This window comes from Eupeodes corollae, chromosome 2 (assembly GCF_945859685.1).
Source record: "Eupeodes corollae chromosome 2, idEupCoro1.1, whole genome shotgun sequence".
Classification (NCBI taxonomy): Eukaryota; Metazoa; Arthropoda; class Insecta; order Diptera; family Syrphidae; genus Eupeodes; species Eupeodes corollae.
Window position 1 is genome coordinate 81665639 of NC_079148.1, and position 24302 is coordinate 81689940.

The 24302-nt window shown below is 34.5% G+C and overlaps 1 protein-coding gene and 1 long non-coding RNA gene across 3 annotated transcripts; one reads left to right on the top strand and one right to left on the bottom strand.

The window, feature by feature from the left end:
- Window positions 1-1778: 1778 nt before the first annotated feature.
- Window positions 1779-2605, bottom strand: LOC129944714 (uncharacterized). Its single transcript, XR_008781481.1, has 3 exons — window positions 2473-2605; window positions 2275-2415; window positions 1779-2215 (listed from the first exon to the last, which is right to left on the bottom strand). It is a non-coding gene; the product is annotated as an uncharacterized LOC129944714 (long non-coding RNA).
- Window positions 2240-24302, top strand: LOC129944713 (histone-lysine N-methyltransferase EHMT2). 2 transcript variants are annotated; one of them, XM_056054350.1, is made up of 14 exons: window positions 2240-2898; window positions 3228-3947; window positions 4028-4423; window positions 11739-13055; window positions 13117-13340; window positions 13398-13636; window positions 19012-19250; window positions 19312-19502; window positions 19559-19720; window positions 19786-20208; window positions 20275-20413; window positions 20482-20855; window positions 21871-21920; window positions 21989-24302. In XM_056054350.1, exons 2-14 carry the CDS (start codon window positions 3366-3368, stop codon window positions 22012-22014), a joined length of 4362 nt encoding a protein of 1453 aa, XP_055910325.1. In that variant the 5' UTR covers window positions 2240-2898; window positions 3228-3365; the 3' UTR covers window positions 22015-24302. The 2 variants fall into 2 exon arrangements, with proteins under 2 accessions (XP_055910325.1, XP_055910324.1); XM_056054349.1 differs by having other exon boundaries at window positions 2319-2898; window positions 21871-24299.

A 24302-nucleotide genomic window follows, 5' to 3' on the forward strand; every position in this document is an offset into this window, starting at 1 on the left:
TTGGGGTTTTTAAAACTACTTTTTAAAGAGTTTTTTTTATAATGCAATACATTTTTATGCTCAAATATATTAAATGTTAAAGTTTTTGTCAAGTACCTAACGGTATATTTAGAAAAAAAGAGATTGAAATGGACATGACATATATGTACATATGTTTATGTATATAATATCAATTATTTTTTAATTCAGCTTATTTAAATGCAAAAAAAACTTTGAATGCACCTCATCTTGCACTCACCGAACCTTGCTCCCTCCTCACTTTGCACGCACTCCAACTTGCACCCACCCCAAATCCTATAGTGAGCCCAAGCAGGGGGTTGCAGGGGGGCAGCATGCCCCCCTTACGGATCCCACTGTTGCATACAACCAAACTTGCACCTACCATTGTTACTATCAAAATAAGATTTTTGAAGCAAAAAAAAAGAATTAAATTAAAATAGTAGTTGTGGTTATTTTCAATTTTCTCAAAAACTAAAAGACATAAAATCATCTAGTTTTCAGTTTTTGATCAAAAATAAATAAGGGCAATGTATTCTAAAAAAAAAATTGTAGATAATCTAAAAGTTTTGAAATATTACACTCTAAACCATATTTTTAACTTTTTTTTTACCAAATTTTGAGTTTAAAACAGTGTTTTTCGCAAACTATGCATAGTTTTGACTTGATTTAAAAACAAGCTACTAGACACAAGTGTTGGCTTTAAAAAAAGGTATAATACTTAATTGTAAGTATTACCGTTATTTTTTAATTATTTTTTTTCCATTTAAAGTACATGTTTTTTTAAATTGCCCCTACCGCCTAAACGCGGGGAGATAGACCCCCCCCTCCCATAGTAAAAAATGCTTGTATTAAGCCCCTCTACCAAAAACCGTTATTATATCTCGGCGCCAAAGTTATCGTACTCGTGCCATCACCCGAGATAAGTTATGTTGAAAAAGCAGTTTTAAGCTTTAGGTGTCAGAGGTTGTAAACAGAATGGGAAAGTACAATAGCTTGGCCGCCAAGATTTGGTCAAAAGCGTGCGCTTCTGACTATCGAAGAGGTGTTTTATTTCTTTTCGTGCAGTAAGTAAAGGCAATTTTAGAAGTAATGATTTAAATTGAAAAAAATCGTATACCTAGTCTATTTTAAAATATTTACTAAATTTAAGGACTGAAAAAATATACCTGGCTCAAAAATATTTTGCATATGATGGAATAGTTTAATTTTAAAATATATATTAACGAGAATTGTTACCGATTTTAATAGCATTTCTTAAAAGTTTTTATTTCTTATATAAACCAATACAAATTGGATGAGTGTTAAGTGTACGGATATTATCACTGTCCGGATACTAGTAGGAATTCCCTTTGAAATTTTATGAAATACCTTCTTACCTAACAATACCCTTTATATTTTAAATTTGAAATTAAACTCACATCCTGAAAAAAAATCACCTACCAATTGATATTTATCTACAAGAAAAAACTTTAAAGGTGAAACAAATCTAATCTTCAAATATTGCAGAAAAACTTTATGCCAAATAAAAGCAAAATATGATCGTACACTAGGAGCAGCAGCCTTATGAATTTAAATAAAAACAAAAATCGGTAAAAGATCCTTAACAGGTGATGTAAGCATACACAAATTTCATTCATGCCCTTATTGGACACAATGTTCAGCCATTTTTGTTTTACTCTACCGTTTTTCATATAAAAGTGCATTGATATAAAGAGAAAACAAAAACAAATTCATTGGCCTTCATATGGAAGCTTTGTATATGAAAACATGTACAAGGATAGTTTCAAATAGAATGAAGGAAATTGTGTAGATATTTTGTGTGGAAAAATAATGATCTCCCTTATTCTGCTGGCTGCTTATGGAAATGGAAATAATATTTTTCTCTCGCTCCCCTGAAATGTCTCCACTGTCTATACTAGCGCCAATAGGTCGGCATCCTGTTGCCCTAAAAAATTTTGCTCATGAGAGTACTATAGTTTTCATATACAAAGGTACTATTCCATTTCATATACAAAGGTAGTGCTAAGAAAAAGTAGTAGTCGCCAATTTAAAATAAAGTACTAAAAAGAGTACTGGTAGCTGAGACAAAAACCGTTTAATAGAATCCACTCATGTCCATCTCCATGTCAGTTGCGAATGAACTCATTTCTGACAGTAAACATTTTCATTATCGACACAAAAATACTCCCCGACACGTCTCTCTCTTCTGAATCTTCTGAGTACAAAAAAAAACTTGACTTGACTTTGCTTTTGATGTTTAATATTTAATTTTACCTTCCACATAAAATAGAAAAAAAGTGAGCAGTTTAGTTTTTCTATCTCACTGGCCCGCGCAAGATTACTCCACACATCGTGAATTTGAATTCGTGATACCAAAATTGTCTTTAGAAAAGCACCGCGCGCCAGCAAACGATTCTACAATCACCAACAAGAGTGTAAAAGATTAATAATATCAAAGAGGAATCAAAAAACCTCGAATTATCCAAAAAAAAAAATAAGAAAAAGATGTCTGCTATTGGTGCACTATTTTCTTCTGCTGGTGGTGCTTCTTCTCCATGTCGAGTGTTTTCCTTTCCGTAGATAGTGTGTGAGGTGTGAGTGCATCAAAATAAAAAAAGCTCGCTCAGCTTAAAATTTAAGAAACGATAAACAGAAACATTGAACAAAAGACAAATCCGCTGGTGCGGAGTTTGACATCTTCACTGCTTTTAACTTAGCTTGTAGCTCGAGGTTTGGTCGTCGTTGTCTCTTCCGCTCCGCTCTACCGCTGTGCTCATTGTTCATTACTTCAGTGTTGTGCTATCACAAGGAAAAATCTCTGCCTAAGTGCCTACTGCCTGGTGCTGGTGCTGGTGCCTAGCCTATGCTAATGCCTACCGACCACCGTAGTGTATTTGAGTGAGTAATTTTGGCTACCAACAATTGAGTGATTAGTTAGGAGTGAGTCGTGAGTCTCTGGTCTCTGACGAGTGCGAGTGGATGTGGAAATTATGTAGAAAGGCAAAAAGACGAAAAAAAAAATATTGAAACTGATTCAAAGAATAAAATTCTCTTCAGAGCTCGCGATTTAAAGTTTTTTCTTCTTGTCATAGTAACTTTTGCAATAATAATCAAATCGAAATCAGCAAACAGCAAGCAACTAAGAAGAAGCAAATCTGCTTCTGCACCGAAACCGAGACCGAGAGAAGCAGCACAATCGTAATCTAATTTTTTTATTTTATCTTTAGGTCCCATTCAATTGGCTGAGGAATTTCGAGGGAAAAAACCTTTTTGCTTTTAAGGTGTCGTTTGTGTGAAAATTGTGGAAAAAATAATCATCGTTTTGTCGCCGCCGCCCTCCCCGGGTGAGCCCAACTTAATCAAAAATGACAGATTGCATTGAGACTCTGCTATCTAGCATGTCCACAAAATTCAACAATGATGGTGTAGGTGGTGATGGTAGTGCAGGAGGAGGAGGAGGGTCCATTGGAGTTGGTGCGAATACTGCTGGTGCTGGTGCTGTTATTGCTAGAGAGGCCACATCAGTGGTTCCAAAGGGTGGCATTTTGGATGTGAAGAAAGACAAAACAGCCAAGTGGCGAACATTAAAAAACAATGGAAATGCCAAAAACTGGAGTGAAAAGACCAATAGGAAAATATCGAAAAAAATCAACACCACACCAACACCTACAAGACCACGGAATAGTTCTGGCTCATCCGATGATGAGAAACTCGCTGTAGAAACGCAAACGCCTGCAATCGATACAAATTCGCTGCTGAAAAAAGATAAAGACAATGACGATAGAACTCAAGGCCATCAAGTCGTCTCCGTCATGTTGGAACAAGGTGTTGTTGGCAGCAGTAGCTGTAGCGGCAGAGGCCTGCTGAAAGAGAAAGTTAACAGGGATGCAGTGCAACCACAGCTGGATAATGATCATGCAGAAAACACACCCGAAAGTTCCCCGAATGTAAGTTTTCGATAGAAGTAGATCTAGGTATTCTCCAGGTTTGTACTTACTTATATTATTTGTATTCTTCTTCTTTTTAGAAGCCACGTGATTCTAGCGAGGGATCGGTTCGACGCTTACGTCGTTCACGTCCAATAGAGGGTGCCGAAGAATCTTTACCGGAGTTTAAGGTGGATATAGGAATGAACGCAAGTAGTGGTATTGCCGAAAATGTTGTTGAAACGCAACCCATAAAACGCCGAGGAAGATCAAAAAAAGTAGTTCCCTTAAAAAGTGATGAAAAACCAGACGGAAACACTTCCGGAAGCGCTGAAAAGCGGCTTCAAAGAAAAAGGAAACAAACAATTGATGTTGAACAAGATGGCTCAAAAATGGAAGAGGATGCATTTGATAATGTTGCTGGCGACGATACATCGGAGAAAGGAAAGAAAACAAGAAGAAGCGTTCGATTGGAGCATCGCAATGAAATCAAAGTGGTACGTTTTTGTATTGTAAATGTTAGGTCAGTTTGGGAATTGAATATTTGCTATATTGTTATAAACCTATATAAGATCCCTTTCCCATGTTTCATAAATCAATATTGTGCCAGGTTTACTCGAGAGTGCTTAAAAACTGTCCCTCAACGCATCCCAAGAAAAAAATAACTAGATCATAGTTTTGCGAAAGTGTGATAGACCAGGTTTTATAGAACAGAATTTGCATTCAAAAGTTGAAAGTTTAAAAAGAAGCGTTTTGAAGGGGATTTGGCGATGATTTTGTTGGAAAAAAATTTCAAATTGTGATTTGAAATTCTCCCAAAAATAGTTTATTCCGGCAAAGTAATTTTTTTTTTAATAAATTCAGAAACAAACTAAAGATAAAATTAAAAATTTAAATTTAAGAAATCAACTTTCTCATTTTGATACAATTTAATGTTAAAATTTTAAGTTAAGAATGAGGACTAAGGGCGATTTCTTTCACTCAAAGTAGAACCCAATTTCAGGATTTTTATTTTGAACTATGGTATTTATTTAAATTTTGAGCTATCTTTTTTTGTTTATTAATTTTTCTTATATACAAATATAATAAAAATTACTTAGAACGTTATGAAAAATTAAAAATATACATATTCATAATTCTGCTAATATATTGCATAACAAATGAACACATACATAAATTATACTTAAATTTTAAATTAATATATTATTTTCTAGTAACAGCTGTTAAAAATAATGTGTTTGAAATATCAGAAGACTGTTCCTCAAACTGTCTTTCCTTATAGAAAGCAGGCAAACTTACACTTTGCATTTCTTTTTCGAACGCAACCTGACCGTTCTCTATCTAGCTGTTTTTTATTGTCTCCTCAGTGCGCTCAACATATGTGTGTTGCAGCCCGCTTGCGTTCAAGGGCATTATGGTTCTTTTTTGCCTTTTAAAATCTCAATTCCGGTGCCTTGTTTTTTTGTTAAAAAAGAGTTATTTTTCTGCTGACTTCCAGTAGCTTGTTTAGAGGTTCATTTTCAAAATTCTGCCTGCAATGAAGTTTTGGCCTTTTTGAATTTGGCAGGATAACTGTCCATTTCCTTTTTGAATTTGGCAGGATAACTGTCCATTCTCCGAAAAATCATCGTTGATTTTTTCGTTTTCATTCTTTTGATTACCCGCGGCAGTCTTTTTAACGGGTTTTGTCAATGTAGACATTGTTAACTTCCTCATTATTTGAAAAGATTAATTTCTCATTAGAACATGGGGGTTTCCATAGGTAAATTTAAGATTTTCTTAAAAAATTGATTTATTTTTCGTGGCGCATGAAAATGTTGTTGAATTTTGTTTGTCATTGTATAAGTGTAAAACCGTTTACTTGTTAACTGTCAAATTTCCAGCTTAACATTTAATTTAAATTGATTTAGTATTAATGCAAAGAGGGGCGAATCTGCCAAAAAATCTGCAAAAACAGAGGAAATTTTCCTTTAAAGATCGAAAAAATAAATTGATTTATTTTACCCATCGAAAATGCCATAAGTCCATAGCTTCACATTCTCTGTTATAGTCGAATCGGATAAAGGGTGCTGATGCAGAAGTTAAAAAAGCGGCAATTAAAATGAAAGTTTTGTTAGATTTTTGTGTATTTTTCACATAACGACTTCATATTTTTGTCTTGAAAATGTTTGAAATTGAAGTTAAAGTTCTTTTTGATAATCAACTCTTAAGTTCATCCACTTGAAAGTTTGCCTTAAATTAAACAATAGTGAAAGAAATCGTCCTCCGTGTCAAGAAAAATAAAATTGAAAGTTAAGAAAAACCATCCATAAGGCAAGTTTAAAATTTTGTTTTTACTATCACAACACTTTAGAAATTTAGATTTAAAAGAAGGCGAACTTTAAGTTTTGAAAATGTCTCTGTTTCTGGAATGTCTGAGAAAGATGTCAGTCTCTTTCTCTTGGTAAAAACCGATTGAAAACGATTATTTTTTATTACTTCAAACTCTGTTCGATACGCTTTAAAAACTTGAAAAATAAATAATTTGTTGTCTTAAAAAGGGTAAAATAAAAGTGAACAAATTAATTGACATAAAGAAAAAAATTGGGAAAATCATGTACACCCTAGAACCGGTTAAATTGCAGCTTCTTGAAAATGAAATTGCAGACGAAAATGAGGTTGTTAATCGTACCTGGAAAATTTAGAAGTCTGTGAAAGCTTCATTGTACAACCGCCTTCGTAAGCGCAAAAACGACCCTGAAGATTATGTGAAGAAAAACAGCAACATACCGCAAATAAAATACAAATGAAATCGAGATCTTGGATCTCCATTGAATGCGAACGGGCTGAGCTGGATAAAAAACATATACGTTTATTATTATTTATTCAATTGCTTCATTTTGTCAATATATTTCTTTATAATAACTGCATTTTTTCATTATTATTTGGTTAGTTTCAGATGAATTGGTTTCAGTGCTTTAGTTAGCGATCTAACAATGCCTCAAAATACGTATACTTACTAATTTAAAACGACCGTTATCAGTGACTGCGAATGATATTCCAAATGCGTATATGACGGAATATCGGCGGTGGCTAGTATATTAACGAATATCGCCAACTCCAGTGGGATGGTTGTTCGAACAGTTTCCATTCTGGACCTTTAGCTAGTTACCAGCGCTGGAAAGCGCCTTTTCCAAACTCCGTAAGACCGTTCGACACAATTGCGAGTGTCAATTCGTTAAATAAGTATTCTGCAACATTTTTGATATTCAGGAAAGCGTTGCAAGATGGCTCGTTTTTGTGTAGCTAGACCCTCCATCAGCGGATACCGTCTGAACGTTAAGAGAAAACCAACTCTGAAATGTCTGCATCATTTCTATCTGGTGACTGAATGCGAATATGCGTAAAATCTATCTCAATATGTGTTCCATTTATCATAAAAATTAAAAAAAATAAAATTGCTTGCAGCTTGCAACCGTTCAATTTGCGTTTCCGGCTTACTAATAAATCGAGAAGCTAGAAGTACCAAGCATTGTATTACATACATTAATAGTCGAAGGATTTAGAAGAGTGTTTCACTTGAATAATTGATGCTAAAAAATAAAGCGATAAAGTCGACCAAAATTATTTTATGCAAAATAATTACAGTTGCCTGTTCAACTTCCACAAGCAACTTCCCTAACTCCTGGAAAAAAAAACAATAATAATAATAATAAAATAGTAAATACATGCCATTGTGTGAAAAGATATGTGAAAAAGTTGTATTTAATTAACTTTATAATAATAATAATGGACCTTCAATTGGGTTTTCAAAAGGGTTAAGGCCCAACTATAATAGGCATAAGCAAACATAAGCTTATGTCAAATACCCAACGAAAATTACTTAAGTTTGCAAAATTACTGCATAGCCATAATGCAATTTTGCAAAAATATTTTCAATATATTTTTTTTCTTAAAAACTTAAATACTACTTAAAATTAGGTCCCTCAAATAAATCTAGAACTTAAAACAAACCAAAACACCTATTCTACTTCTAAACTACTATAAACTAGAACCACCAGAGCAGCAAATCTAAGTATTTGTATTGATTTTTTGTTTTACATTTTTTTAATCTACTTTTTAACCCTAAAACTATAAAAAGATATGTAAGTCAGCAAAAGCTTTAAACCCCGTCCCGACTACCCACTATCAAATGCCGATGTGCCCTATCAATTCGATCCCGTTGGGACACAGCTCTACTGAACCGATGTAGCTTCGTCTGACTTGGAAGATTAGCGGAACTGCCAATCTAACCTGTATCAGACCGCATCTACTCGTATCTAAAATGAGGAATGCCTCTGGTGTAATTAAACCGCTCAAGCGTGCACTTTCGAGTATTTTCAAAATACTCGTCGTTCGGATAGAACGCCCCCAAAAATTAAGTTGTTGGTCAAAGACATAGCTTTTGCAATGTGAACTCAAACGAGTTTTATTACGAAATTTTCAATTCTGTTGTTTCGAGGACCGTTTTATAGGACCTCGTAGGAATAGTAATGAACTTTAGAAGATTCGGTTGTTCGATATTAGCCGGTACAGCGTCGTTAAAACTGCCGCTGGAACACCCACTAAACAGGACACCGATAAACGATCAAATGCCTTGTGAGATCCGGCTTTGGAAGTAGAAAGTGTACTAGAGTCGATTAAAAATGGCAAAGCAGCTGGCACAGACAGGATTCCCGCAGAGTTCTTCAAATATACTTCCACCGAATTTAAGCAAAAACTGGCGCAAGCACTCAATATCATCTTTTGTTTTGCTGTACATCCAGATTGCTTCGATGTGGCTGTCATATGGCCAATACTTAAAAAAGGTGACCCAAACGACCCAGCCAACTATAGGGGAGTATCATTTCTGAATGCAAGTTTGAAGATGTACACTTCAATACTAAATGGAAGGCTTATTAACTGGGTAAATTTAAAGAACAAACTGAGCGAGTATCAGTCAGGGTTTTGGAAAGGGTATTCTACAGCCGATAACATTTGTTTCTTAGATGTACAATACGAAGCAAACTCAATCGTAATGCTAAACTTTATACCTTTTTCGTTGACTTGATAGCTGCATTTGATACAATTGGCAGAAAAACGCTGTTCTATAAACTTTACAACTTAGGTATATCATCTAAGTTTGTTAAAGCACTGGAAAACCTTTACAATCAAACGACAGCTAGCGTTAATAATAGATGTGGCAAATCGAAAGAGATCCAAATAAATCGAGGACTACGTCAAGGATGCAATCTCACCCCATTGTTATTTGCGTTATTTTTTGATGACTTGGTTGGTGGGCTTCCTTGTGGATGCTGATGACATTGTCATTTTAGCAGTCTCCAGCTTCACTGCAGCTTATGATCAATAGGCTATATGATTATTGTAAAAAATGGAGACTGGAAGTAAATTCTGCAAAATCTAAGGTAATGGTATTCCAAAATGGTGCAGGTCGAGCCGCAAGAGGAGAAAACTGGAGATATGATGAAGTAGGATTGGAAGTAGTCAAGGATTATGTTTATCTGGGAATGACTCTCACGTTTAATTTGAATATGGACAAACAACTCAAAGCCAAAGCTGATGCTGCTAGAACTGGAAGAACATTTTCAATAATAACAACAACAAACGCCAAATATAAAGTTTTTAACGCAACTGCAAAAGCAGTTCTGCTTTATGGAGCACAGATCTGGGGTGTTCGGAAATACGAAATTGTTGAACATTTGCTTCGATTCTTCCTTAGAAAAGTATTTCTCCTTTCTCTATGTACGCCCAAGTATATGTGTCATTTGGAAACAGGGCTTTCGACACTCTTTGTATTGAAGCTGAGCGCAGACTATTTGATAATATGGACCGAAACCGATTGCCTATTATTATGTTGAGAAGTGTCGTGCGTCGAAAAATTGGATTCTACAAGGAATGGATTGATCATGCTGCAAATTGTGGTATTACTCTAGAACTGAATGGATGTACTGGTCTCCAGATGAAAAAAGCACTGTACCAGGTTATCCAATCGATCGATAAAAATGAAAGGAACACATTCATAGAAAAGGCGAGAACATCTACGAAAAGGGACATTTATTCGAAACTTAACTATAATCTAAATAAACATAATTACTTTAGGCTCAAGAAAAACTATTGGAACTATTTTTAAAGTAAGAGGTGACCTTCTTAACCTAAATTGTATGCCACACAGAAACGATTTGGTTTATATTTGCTCCTTGTGCAATATGAGAGTGAACGAAAACACTATCCACTTCATCGGTGTATGCCCAATATTAAAGGAGCTAAGGAGACTCTTTTTCGAAAAAGCTATCTAAGCGAAGCGAAATAGTAAGTTACCTAAATGGAAAAGATAGAGAGAAAGAACTAATAGTTTTTTTCTCTCTGGAAAAGATTGGTTGCTGATCCAAAAATATACCACCGAGGCGTTGATCTATAGAAGAAGAATCATAGATGACAATTTTTAAACCACCTTTTTTTTTTTTTGTATTTTGTGTCTACTGAAGGTCATGTTTTTTCTGTAATTAAATTTAAATAAATGTAAATAAATTTAGAGTAAGCAATTTTCATTCTCCAGTAAAAGTAATTAAAGTAATTTTGTTTCGACTAAACTAAAAGTCAAAACTGCTCTCCTTTTTATTGTTTGTTTGAATTAAAAGTAAATTTTGCTACAAGTCAATAAGTAACAATTATTAAAAAAAAACTAAAAATTGTATGATTTTAAATTGATTGAATATAAAATTGAATAACATTGTCACTCGGGCAGACAACATTTTTGTCATGCCTTATTATTTATTCCTTAAACCAAAATGTATGTAACAAGAAACTTAAAATTATTGAATAAAAATATCTATCTATCCTTCACTATGGGGTCAAGCCGATTGCTGTAAAACAGCCCTTTCGTCAGCGTTCGCAATTACCTTGGGTAGACTACCATCAGATCATTGGTGTAAATAATGATGAAAATCGGCAAATTTTTAATTTGGAATGTTGAGAATTTTAATTGTAACTTCTCACAACAAACTTTCCACCGTTAAGCATATCATAAAGTATATACAACAATAATTTGTTTATTCCAAGCCTGCTCAGTTTTCAGCCTTTTCCAAATCAACCAGAACAGCACATGCCCATTGTTGTTTTGAGTTATTCCATTGGATATCAGAAACAAATTTAGACGCAGAATTATTTTGATGTCCGAGCCAACTTAGTCAGAGCCTTATTGATGATTTTTTGGAAAACTTTGCTGATGCTCGGAAGAAGACTTATGGAAGGAAGATTTGATGGGTTGGAGTTATCTTTTCCCTTTTTCGGGCGATGATAACTACAGCGATCTTCCAATGCACTGTATAATATGCATTATTCATATATTCCAGTGCATTTTGTTGATACCCCTGCTCTTTTCTCCTTCACAATTTGCGTTCTTTTCTAATTAAATAAAGTCCATAATTTCTCTATTATGAAATAGTTTATATTCTGCAAGCAAAATATTTAATTGCATAAAATCTAAAGTGCGTCTAATAATATGGCCAGGGCCTGTAGGTATCAAGTCACCTGCTTCGCGCCTCCTTTTTACTGTTCATTTTCATCTGTAATTTTAATGCTAAAGGAATAGTAGTACAAAATTGGAACGTTAAACGAAAAGGAATACGAACAAAAACTTGAAAATAGAATTCATCTTATTGTATTTTTCTTGATGTAACTGAATTCATGAACTAATTATAACAATAAAGATTTTGTATTAATTTACATTATTTTTACCAAATAAACTTATAACAGCGGTTTTATTCTTATATATTTTACCACTTTTTTTTAAAGGAGTCTCAACTCTCAGATGATGAATCCAAAGTCGAACCATCAGTTCCATCAAAATCACCACCTCCTGCAGAGCTAGATAACACAACCAACCTGATAACATCACCGAGTGTACAACGACGTAAATTAGAGGACGAGAAAACACCTCCAAAAAAACGTGGTCGTCGTGCCAAAAATCTTACAAACGATAAACAGACCCCAGAAAGTATTGGCACAAATTCCACCGACACTCCACCAAATTCTACTGGACCAGTTATCAGAAAACAACTATCGTGCAAAGATAGCCCCGAATTATCATCTTTAGTTATCCCAAAGCGCTCGCAACGTCGAATCAAACCCACCCCTAAAATCCTAGAAAACGATGAGCTTCGTTATGAGTATGAAACCAAAAACATCGAGCGCATAACATCTTGCATTGGAAATGACATCGAAGCCATTCCCAACGTTTCGGCAAAACCGAATTCTTCGCGTAGCAGTAGCCGACACAGGGATATAAAATCTGAGAATAGTAGTGAAAGCCAAACCCATCATCCCTCAAATGTAGTTAAGAAAAAACTTTTCACCAAAACGGAAAACTCAGTGGAAAGACCAAAATTTGAAAAGAAACCATGTCCAGATATGCAAATATTTTTGACCGAGGTCAGAGCGGCAAAATGGCACCACAACAAATCTCCAGAAGATAAAAAACTTAGCAAGAAACAACAGCATAAGTTAATGAAACAAAAACAAAAGCACATGGAAAAACTTGGACTTCGTCGAACGACTAGTGGCGAAGTTTCGGAATCGGAAAATTCTTCAGATGACAATGAAGAGTTTGTACCATCGAAGAGAGTACAAGTCGGCAAAACCAATGTAACCCTGCGAGTCCGTGGTTCAAAAGAGAGTACTCCTCCAGTGCGGAGTGCGCCGTCCCCAAAACCAATAGCAGTTGCTGGCAAAAAAATGCAACCAAAACTTCAGGTAGCACCTAAAATCAGGGAGAAGAACCCAGAAGCCAAACAGGCGGCAGTGGCTGTGAAGATACCAAATCCTGTGGTAGTTGTTCCAAATTATCTGCATAAGGAAAATACAAAGGATCTTATATGCATGTGTCATAAGCAATCGCAGTACTATACCCAAAAGTCATCTGAAACAGCGTTTTGCTGTGCTGTCGATAATATTGACGAACAGAAAGTAGGTTGCTGTAATCAGCTCGAAGGCGATTTGTTGAACTTGGTTCGTCCAAGCCCAAGAGTCGGTTACATGATCCTCTGCGATGATCATATGAAGCGCTTTAGAGCACACAATTGCTGTGCTGGCTGTGGAATTTTTTGCACACAGGTAAACAGCATCCTGATGTGGAAATAAATTCAATTAAATCTTTTTTTAATATACATTTTAGGGTAATTTTAGTTTTTGCAAACAGCAGCACTTTTTTCATCCGGATTGTGCCCAGAAATTTATTCTCAATAGTCCTTACGATCCATCAGCGCCAGGAAATTACACAAGTCCAACATTGGTAATAAAATGTCCACATTGCGGTGTCGACACACCAGAACGAACATCTACTGTGACCATGAAATGTCAAACTTTGCCAGTATTTTTACCTAGTCAAAAAGGAAATATGTAAGAGGGAATTAATTAATGAATTTAAAAAAAAAATATTGACTTCACTTTGTTTAGAAAACCTGCAAAAATGGGCTTGCCATTGGTGCATTTACCAGTTACAAACAATAATACTAGCAAAAAGAATAAAAACGGTTCTGAAAGAAAAACTATGTCGCTTGAAACACTAATACCTGAATCAGTGATGAATGTTGTGGGAAGAACAAACGGAAGGCGAACAAATTCAGAATTTTCTCCCAAGGACATGTATTACGCTGTGAAGAATGATGATCTTGAAAGAGTAGCAGAAATTCTTGGTGAGTTAAAAATACGTGAATGTTCCCAAATTTTAATTAATTTGGTCATAATAGAGTAACACAGTTTACGAGTTTTTTAAAATTAAAAATTAGAAAATATACGTAAGGTGGAAGAATTGTTTTATAAAATGGAATAATTAATATATTAATAAGTGGTGCTTGCTACTAGGAACTACCTTTGCAAGGTTTTAAACAGCCATATTTTCAGGTGGTGTTGTAACGGGAAGCAACAATCTTTTCAATAATTCTGTCAGAATATGATGATGTTTAGATCTTGATCGGAAATAATTCGTTTCCGCAAATTTTGACTATGTGTTGATTTTTAAAACTGAGCCAGGTTGCTTCTTGCACAGCTGCCAAAAATGTCGCATATTAGGCTTCAATGTTTGCAAATCCAACAGTTGGTTCCCGTTTCGATTCCCGCGATATTGCACCTCTAAATAAGTTGAACACGAAACCTGTGGAGGATGTTAAGAACCCAATCAGCTTTCCGAAATTCAGAACCTCAAAAAAATAATTTTGAATTTATTGCACCTTTTAAGTATCTAAAGATACCTATAAGACTTTCGCATTCAAGTGCGCCTTTTCATGCTTTGATTTAGAACGACTTACATAACTAACATCAAATGCTATAGCAGACCTTGTTTCTTGCACTTAAAACAAAAGGCCACAAACAAGTTTTTTATATGCTATTTTGCCGGTTTTATCTTTACACATCTCTATGGATAGTTATTGAAGAGTAAGTGCTGGTTTGCAATCAAACATAATTTTACATATGTGCTTCAATTGGTCTAGCCAAATTCCTCCCATAGTTGCTTCATCATATGATTTTTGCTAGGCAGTTCGCCGCCAATTCAACTCTGCCAGTGAGTGTTATGACTCCGCCTGTACTTGAGCGAGTTAATGATTCTATGGAGCCAATCTTTTTTCGCGCTCGTACTGTAGCGAGAGTCCTAAAAGATCTTAACGTACACAAATCTGCTGGTCAGGATGGTATCCCCGCTATTGTTCTGAAGAGGTATTCTTCATCGCTGGGAAAACCACTGTGTAAGCTCTTTCATCTGTCCTACTCCTCAGGTCTCGTTCCGAGCGGATGGAAAACCGCATTTGTCCAGCCTATTCCCAAAAAAGGCGAATCTTCCTCACCGTCTAATTATCGACCGATTGCACTTACGTCCCTTCTTTCCAAGGTCATGGAAACGCTGATTAATTATCAGCTCAAGAAATATCTTGAAGAACGGAAGCTTCTTAATGACCGACAGTATGGCTTTCGTAGCAATAGGTCCACTGGTGATCTCATGGTTCATCTCACCGAACAGTGGAACAAATCTTTACATAGTTTTGGAGAAAGTAAGATTATTGCACTAGATATTTCAAAAGCATTTGATAGGGTTTGGCATCAGGCTCTCTTATCGAAAATGCGTGCTTTCGGTTTGCATGAATCCCTCCTTCATTGGATTAGTAATTACCTTTCGAATCGTTCAATACAAGTTGTATTGGATGGATTCAAGTCTGAAAACCACAAAATAAATGCTGGTGTCCCCTGGGCTCTGTTCTATCTCCAACACTCTTTCTCATTTTTATTAAAGATCTCCTGTCTGCAACATCTAATCCAATACATTTTTTTGCTGACGATAGTACTCTTAGCTTTTCATATTCGTTTTCAGATTCACACCCCTCTTCTTCGGATGTGGAACTGCAACGACAAAATATGATAAGCTCATTAAATTCCGACCTAAACAGCATTGTACAATGGGGAATAAGAAACCGCGTGGAATTTAATGCTTCGAAAACGCAATGCTGTCTTGTATCGTTAAAGCGAAATATACCCCCCCTGCCATTATCCATAAATGGCACTTGCATCGAGGAAACTGAACATCTCGATATTCTTGGTATGTGTATCACCAACCACCTTTTGTGGAACGATCACATACGCGATGTCGCCAAAAATGCAGCAAGATATTGGGTTTTCTGAGGCGATGCAAGAAGTTTTTTTCCCCCTTTGATCTGGCTGTTATTTACAAGACATACGTCCAAAGCTTGAGTATAACTCCCATATCTGGGCTGGTGCTCCTGCAACTTACTTAAGCCTCTTGGATAGTATTGAACGTAGAGCATTTAGATTGATTGGTGATATTACCATCATAAGATCATTTACGTCACTTGAACATCGTCGAAATGTTTCTTGTCTTATGCTTTTTACCGTTATTTTAATGGTTTATGCTCTAGAGTAATAGCCAGCTGCATTCCTCCCCTTAAACAGTTCAACCGTAATATTCGCGCTTCTAGGAATGCTCATCAATATACCCTCGAGTCCATCTTCGGTCGTACTGTCAAGTACAGAGATTCGTTCTTTAGCCGTACTATGTGAATGTGGAATGCCTTGCCACACTCTGTCTTTCCCAGCTATTGCAATATTCAGGAATTCAAAACCAATGTGCACCGACATCTCCTTTCAACCCCTCTCTCCCTTTCCTAGTGCTCCCACTGTGTCTACATACAGTTGTGTTCATAAAAATAGCAGTGCTCTCCAAATAAAACAAAAAGGCCTTCAATATCAACGTTATAATATATTTCGTTAAACTTTTAATAACAAACTAAAATATTTTATTCATAAAAACAGAAAATAAGTATTATTGATTCTTACCGTTAGCTTTGCCACAGTAAAAACAGTTTTTTAATTATGTGACTGTTCATAAAAATGGCAGTACATGACAAAGTACTGGATCTATTACGTAAGAAGTATGAAAAACTGTAATAAGTTATATGAAAGTTTACAAATAATGTTAGCTTACAATTAGTACTTTGTTGCATAACCATTATTTTTTTTGACTGCTTCGCATCTACGTGGCATCGAGTCCACGAATCACGCACTGCTTCGCGCAATTCTTTCGAATTTTTGGGTTTTGCTTATGAATTGCGTTCTTAACATCCCCCCAAAAATTTTCGATGGGGTAAAGGTCTGGGGATTGAGCGGGCCACTCCATAACGGATAACTTCTTCTGCGCAAATCATGATTTTGCATTTTTTGACGTATGCTTTGGGTCAAAGTCTTGTTGGTATACCCAAACCAACGGCATTTCCTCTTCAGCATTGGGTAACATAAGGTCCTCGAGAATTTTCACATAGTCGGTTGCATCCCTTATACTCCCTACAAGATAAATAAGCCCGACCCCGTTATATTAAAAGCAAGCCCGTATATCATTATTTTTCCTCCACCATGCTTCACCGTTTTTATAGTGTACCGTGGATCGATTTCTGAATTTTGTCTTGTCATATATTCTCGACGACCCTTGGACCCAACAAGGACGACTTTGCTTTCATCGCTCCACAGAGCATTCCTCCATTTCTCCTTTGCCTAATGCCGTTTTGTCAAGAATGGTACCTTGCGTGGACTTCGTGCTGGTAACTTCGCTTATAAAAGGCGTATTTGTATTGTGACAGCGCTAACAGACAGTTTAAGTCCATTTCTTATTTTCCTAGAGCCTATGGAAGGGTTTTGTTTTGCTAACTGAACAATTTTTCTTTTAGTTCTCTCAGTAGTCATCCTTTTTGGGCCTAGCGTTTTCGGTTTATTTTGCCATTTTAAGAAGTTACTGACCATTTTTGGTGAGCAGCCTTGGCTGTCTTGAATATTTTGGTAGGTTTTTCCCTCCAAACGCAGTTTTCTAATAAGTTCTCGAGATTCTTTGGTGCAGTGTCTTGACCGTCCCATTGTTTATTTTTGAGCTAAAATGCATTAATTTTGTATATGCTAGTATGTTACAAATACTTAAAACTTTATATAGGAAAATATTCACTTAACGAAAAATAAAAAAATTGTATTTTTTAACACTTTTTAATTATAAAATCAAAAGCACTGCTATTTTTATGAACACTCTATATACAGAGTGTTTGAAAAATTTGGTGTTCACCGGGAAAAGTAGGTTATAACTTCAAGCTAAAAGTGTCTAATATGAATACGAAAGACGCAAGTTACATGGTATTTTTTTGTAAGAATTTCCATTATTTAAATAATTGACAATCTAATAAATTGTGACCAGCGCTGCTATTTTTATGAATACAACTGTAATAAGGGTAATATATCCCCTTGAGTGTGCGCTTATTATATAAAAAAAAATATTAAATCGAATACAACTTTAACTTTTCCTAAAGGTACAGCACTGCCACAGTTGCAGTGAAATATGTAATTTAAAAAACATTTATAATCTATATAAGGCTATTCATTTTTACTCTGTAGTCACAATCTAATAGCTTAGCCTTTATTGCCTCACCAGTTATAGTTGAACCACTGATCACGATTTATATGATAGACAACTTGGAGTTGTCATTAAGTCCAGAAAGAAATATTCACGAACCCCTGCTTCATTGGATTAGTAATTACCTTTCGGATCGTTCAATACAAGTAGTATTGGATGGGTTCAAGCCTGAAAACCACACAATATATGCTGGCGTGCCCCAGGTCTGCAACACTCTTTCTCATTTTTACTATTGATCTCCTATCTGTAACTTCTAATCAAATACATTGTTTCCCTAACGATAGTACTCTTAGCTTTTTATTTCAGAGTCACATCCATCTTCTTGGGATGTGGAACTGCAACGACAAAATATGATAAGTTCATTAAATTTCGACCTAAACTCCATTGTACAATGGGGATTAAAAAAACGCGTGGAATTTAATGCTTCGATAATCCAATGCTGTCTTGTATCGTTAAAACGAGATACAACCCCTTGCCATTATCTATAGATGGCACTTGCATCGAGGAGACTGAACTTTTAAATTTTCTCGGAATGTTTATTACCAAATTTTGTGGAACGATCACATACGCGTTATCGTTCAAAGCTTGAGTATAACTCTCATCACTTTAGCTTCTTGGACAGCATTGACTGTAGAGCATTTAAATCCCATTTTTAGGATCATTTACGTTGCTTGAACATAGTCGTAAAGTTTCTTGTCTCGCGCTTTTTTAACGTTATTTTAACGTTTTATGCTCAAGAGAAATAGCCAGCTACATTCCTCCCCTTAAACAGTTCAAATGTAATACTCGCGCTTCTAGGAATTATACCCTCGAGCCCGACTTCGGTCATACTGTCAAGTACAGAGATTCGTTCTTTAGCCGTACTACGCGAATGTGGAATGCCTTACCACACTCTGTTTTTCACAGCCATTTCACTTCCCTCTTCTTCGTGCTCACACTTTGTCTTTACATAATAAGGGTAGTAATAGCCCCTTGAGTGTGCGCTTATTACAAAAAAAAGTGTACATAACTACTCATGCTTAAATCGGATACTGAATGCTAGCCAATTTATTAGCAGTATCCGAGACTATTTTTGCAATTAAAAAAAAATCTTATATTTAATCTTTTTTAATGAAGGTTCTGGTTATGATGTCACAAGTTGCATGCGTGAGTTTTTGGACGGTACCTGTTTGCATTTGGTTGCTCACTCTGGAACGTTGCAAATGGCCTATTTGCTTTTGTGTAAGGAATTTCCACAAGACTTTGTTAACATGACAGATCGTGAATTACGAACCGCTCCAATGTGTGCTGTTATGAGTGATAAATGCGACATTCTTAGTTTATTTATGCAATGTGGCGCAAATTTGAACGCTAAGGTGAGTTTGAAATATACAAAGATTAAACAGTTTTTATTAAATTAAACGCTTTAAATCTCAGGGTCCAGAAGGTAAAACTTGTCTACATATTGCCGCAAAACTCGGACACTTAGAAGCAACAAAAATTCTTGTAGAAAATTTCAAGGGCAGTAGAAGCGTGACGAGTTTTTTAAAATTCATAAACGCACAAGATGATGGTGGTTGGACAGCAATGGTATGGGCTGCAGAACTGGGACACACAGAAATTGTCAGGTTAGAACTACAAATCTTAAAATATTACCTTTGTTGTATTTTTCTTTTCTGATTAGCCTGTTATTAAACCATGGGGCAGAACCAGATATATGTGACAATGATTATAATACCGTGCTTCATTGGGCAACATTATATAATGGAAGCTTAGATACGATCAATCTGCTGTTGCAAGCTGGTAGTAATTGTAATATCCAAAATGTAGAAGGTGATACCCCATTGTAAGCAAGAAAAACTTTTTTAGTTACCAAACTAATATTGAAGATTTTTAATTTATTAATTTAAGACACATTGCTTGTCGGAACCAAGCTACCCGCTTGTGCCTTGCTCTTATTGCTAACGGAGCTGATCTCATGATTAAAAACAAATCTGATGAACTTCCGTATGATTGTATTCCACGTGAAGATAGTCAGTGTGCCAGAACGGTTGGATTTAATATGCAAATGCGTTCGTTTGCCCCTACCGGGCTTCGAAATCGCATTGTCTCTAGTGATATATCGAATGGCCGTGAATTCAGGCCCATACAAGCTGTACGGAATGAATACAATTTGATCGCGGCTTTGGCGACGACATCGTCTTCATCGTCTGATGAATCAGATGATATAATGTTTCCAGACTTTAAATACATCACAAAAAACATTATTCAACAGAATTCCATACAAATAGATCAACGAGTTTCACAGATGAGAATATGTTCCTGCCGAGATGGGTAAGTCTAAGAAAAACAATTTGTTTTTAAAGATTTTTCAATGAAATACTATTTTTTCGGAAATAGTTGCACTTCAGATCAATGTCAGTGCACAGTTGCATCAGTACAAAATTGGTACACGGCCGAAGGTCGACTTAACTCAGATTTTAACTATGAAGATCCCCCTGTAATTTTTGAGTGCAATGATGTTTGTGGGTGCAATAAGGTAAGATTAAAAGATCAGATTCTTAAGTTTTTGAACCATATAACAACAAAAATCATATCAACTCTTAGCTGGTCTGTAAAAATCGCATAGTTCAGACCGGTATCAAGTTACCCCTGCAGGTGAATGAATGTGATGAACAGTCAAAAGGATGGGGAGTTCGTGCTTTGGCTAATATACCAAAAGGTTCATTTGTTTCTGAATACACTGGAGAAATGCTTACGGACATCGAAGCTGATCGACGAACGGATGATAGTTATTTCTTTGATATTGGACATGATCATTGCATTGATGCAAACTACTATGGGAACGTGAGTCGTTTCTTTAATCACTCGTGTGATGCTAACCTCGTGCCGGTTCGTGTTTTTTACGAACATCAGGATTATCGTTTCCCAAAGATTGCACTTTTTGCCTGCCGGGATATTCCTGTTGGTGAAGAATTGTGGTGAGTTGAATAAAAAGAAGAGGCTGGGATGCGACCCACATTGATAACCTCCCATCCCATCTGTTTATTTGTCTTGCTTAAAAGTTAGTAGGTTTTCGCGTTTTGTTAAAAAAAGTAAGCAATTAAATTATTCTAGAAAAAATTAAAATTGCGAAAAATGTTTTGACTATGATGAAACAGTTTGATTTCAAAATCTTTTTTTGTTGATGAGATTTTTAGTCGAAAACCAATTGCTACCAATTTTAGCAGCATTTGCGTACTATTTTTTGTAGATTTTAATTTTTATGAACAAATTGACAGTTGGATTTTAATACAAAATTTTTTTTTTAAGAAAATATTTTCAATTTTTGGCTAGATATTTGAGTCCAAAGTAAATGTTTACCCTGTTTTAGCATTGTTTTTTTCTAGGTTTTTTTTGTAAAAAACTGTCCATTCGATTTTTCTTAAAATTTAACCGTATGTTGAAACCAATATTTTTTTTAAGATACAATTAATTTAAAGCCAATATATGAAATTTTTCAATTTTTTGATATTCCCTTCGGCATTTTTTTGCATTATTAACTTTATAAGAAAATTTATTTGAAGTCGATATCACTACTGGTTCTTGAGCTATGGACGACGAAAAAGCTTCGCGAACGTACGGAGACGTACGGACGTACAAACGTACGAACGTACACACACAGGCATCCCCTAAAAATGTTTTATTTACAGTCTAGGCTCTTTGAAACGTCGAGAAATGACAAAATTTTCAATTCGACAAATCGGATTACAATAACTTCCAAGTCAGGTCAAACTAAGAGTTTAATCAAACGTGATGGAAAGTTAATTGAGTTCGCTTTTAAAAATTTAATCATCATTTAATTATAAACTGCGCCTAAAAACTTTCACATACCCTATTTAATTTTGTAAACATTGTACACCACAGGTATTACTTTTATTTTAAAAATTATAACTTTTAAAAAAGCTTACAATAATTGAATTGCATTTACTTACAAAATCTTATATTTATTTTCAGTTTTGATTATGGCGAAAAATTCTGGACTGTAAAACAGCGTTATTTCACATGCAAGTGCCTATCAAATTTATGCAAATATTCGAGCAACAATAAAATTGTATCTCATTCCCCAAAACAGCAGCAACAAATTACCAATCAAGCTAAAGATGATCATATAAACAAATCACTCATAATTCCGAATGGTAATGAACATTAGGGACATATTTAAATTTATGTCAAGAAGGTTTCCACTATCAGTTCTGTATCGCTCACTAAAAAAATTCTCCGGAACTATTCGCACAGAAATGACATTAACATTAATTCACAAACGCAACGCTTCATAAATATTTAAATTCTACATTAAAGTATGAAGATTTAGTTTAACTGATTTTCCAAAACCTATCCATTAAACTTTGAAACTTAAAAATGTATTGTATGTTGGAGCAATAGTTTTAATTGTTCGTAGTTTAATCGAGCGATATTGTATTTATATAATTGGATTTCTAAAATTTATTGACAGAAATAAGAACATAAGTTGAATACTTTAAACAACATCAAAAATATTTTTAGTATTCTGAACCTATAAAGAATATTATAAAATCTTTAATTCATTTACACAAGTCATACAATGAATAGTAAGATGCAGATATATCTTTTTATATCCCTTAAGAATTGTATTATCAATATTCCAAAGGTAGTTTTAAGTCCTATTTAGCTACTGTTCTTACTTCAAGAATTGATTTCTTTTCATACGAACTCCACTTTTCTTGTCAATCTCTAGCAATAGTGCTTTTGATTTTAAACTCCTTCCGTCGAAGTTTACTTTTACTTGGATATAAATCATTGTCCAGTACAAATTGTTGCCCATCATTGATGCCAAACTAATTAATGAATCTAACTATGCATGCAAGGTGCAAAGTTTGTAATAACAGACTAAAGGGGTTTCAATTTACCAGATGCCGGCTTTTTTAAGTTTCATTCAAACAGTTAGTTTTGTGTATTTATGTAAGATTTTTTGTTTTCATTTTAATATGAAATCGAAGTACTTTTTTTTTTGTTTTATTGTGTTTTATGGAATTATCCGTGGGCAATATTGCCTTGTAGGGTTTTTGCTGTGCATTATATTTCTCATTTTTTATATGTTTACTTATGTTAATAATGCTTTAAAACAGGCTGATTTATCTGCATCTAGACTTTTTAAAATTATTTTTTTTTTTTTTATATTTATGATTTCTCTCATAAGTATTTGTGTTAAATGTGTACTACGTCGATAAATTTTAGAAAAACTGGCCAAATACATAAACATTATGGGTTAGGTTTCACAAAAAAATCGAAACCTATTTGCGCCAAATAAAAATCACTACACACAAAATTATCACAGCATAAAACAACAAGGGCAACAAAGATATCAATCAATCACAATATTTTTCAACTTTTATGATTAATCTCTAGAAAATAAGGCTTTCCACACAATTTTACCTTTTAAAAATGCAGAAACATACATTTTAGAGTTAGCATTTTAGAAAGTTTATTAAAATTTAAGTTCTTAAGTAAATAGTAAAACACACATAAACATCACAATTATTAAATAATTTGGATAGTCTGTTCAAATTCGGTTCGCACGCATACACACTGCCGACGAATTCTCAGACCGCCGCACTTTCATTTAAAATATTTTTAAAAAAATCACAGATTGACTGAATTACTCTAATTTAGAGTAAAGATAAAAATGTTATTTTTTAAACCGAAGTGCCTATCGTGTGAAGTGAAGTTGATCACAATATTGATAGTGTGGTGTCCCAGATCTGTATTTTTTTTCAATAGTCTTATTTTATGTACCTACAAAAGTCATACGTAGAAAGGTTTCATTTTATTAATAAATTTTAAGATTTTACTCTGTGTACTATACATAAAGGTGTACATATACCCAAACAAAAACATATATTTTTATCCTTATTTTAAAGACTATATTGGATCACTTAAAACCAATATTCCCAAACATCAAAATAATTGAAACACTAAAATAATATTGATTAGTTTATTTATTAAAAAAATAAGAAAAAATCTATATATCAATCTTAGCCTTAAATATTAAATAAATATTTAAATTTGACACATGTACCTAAGAGATGTTTAAACAAAAATACAAACAAAGAATATATAAAATTGTGTGTTTGTTTTCTTTATCAATTATTTTTAGTAGTCTCTTTATTGTTTTTAATAAATAATTTCTTGCAATTAACTTATTTAAACAATAATCAAAAACCCAAAAAATAGACTGCAAGTTAAATTTTATATATTTTTATTTTGTGCTATATTTTGTTGTTTAAAAAAGAAGTTATTTTTTTATTTTTATTTCGTTAAATAATTTTAGCCAATAGTTTTCGTAAGATAATGTTGACTCAACTAAGTAAAGCATTATACATATATTATCATAGTATATAGTTATATTA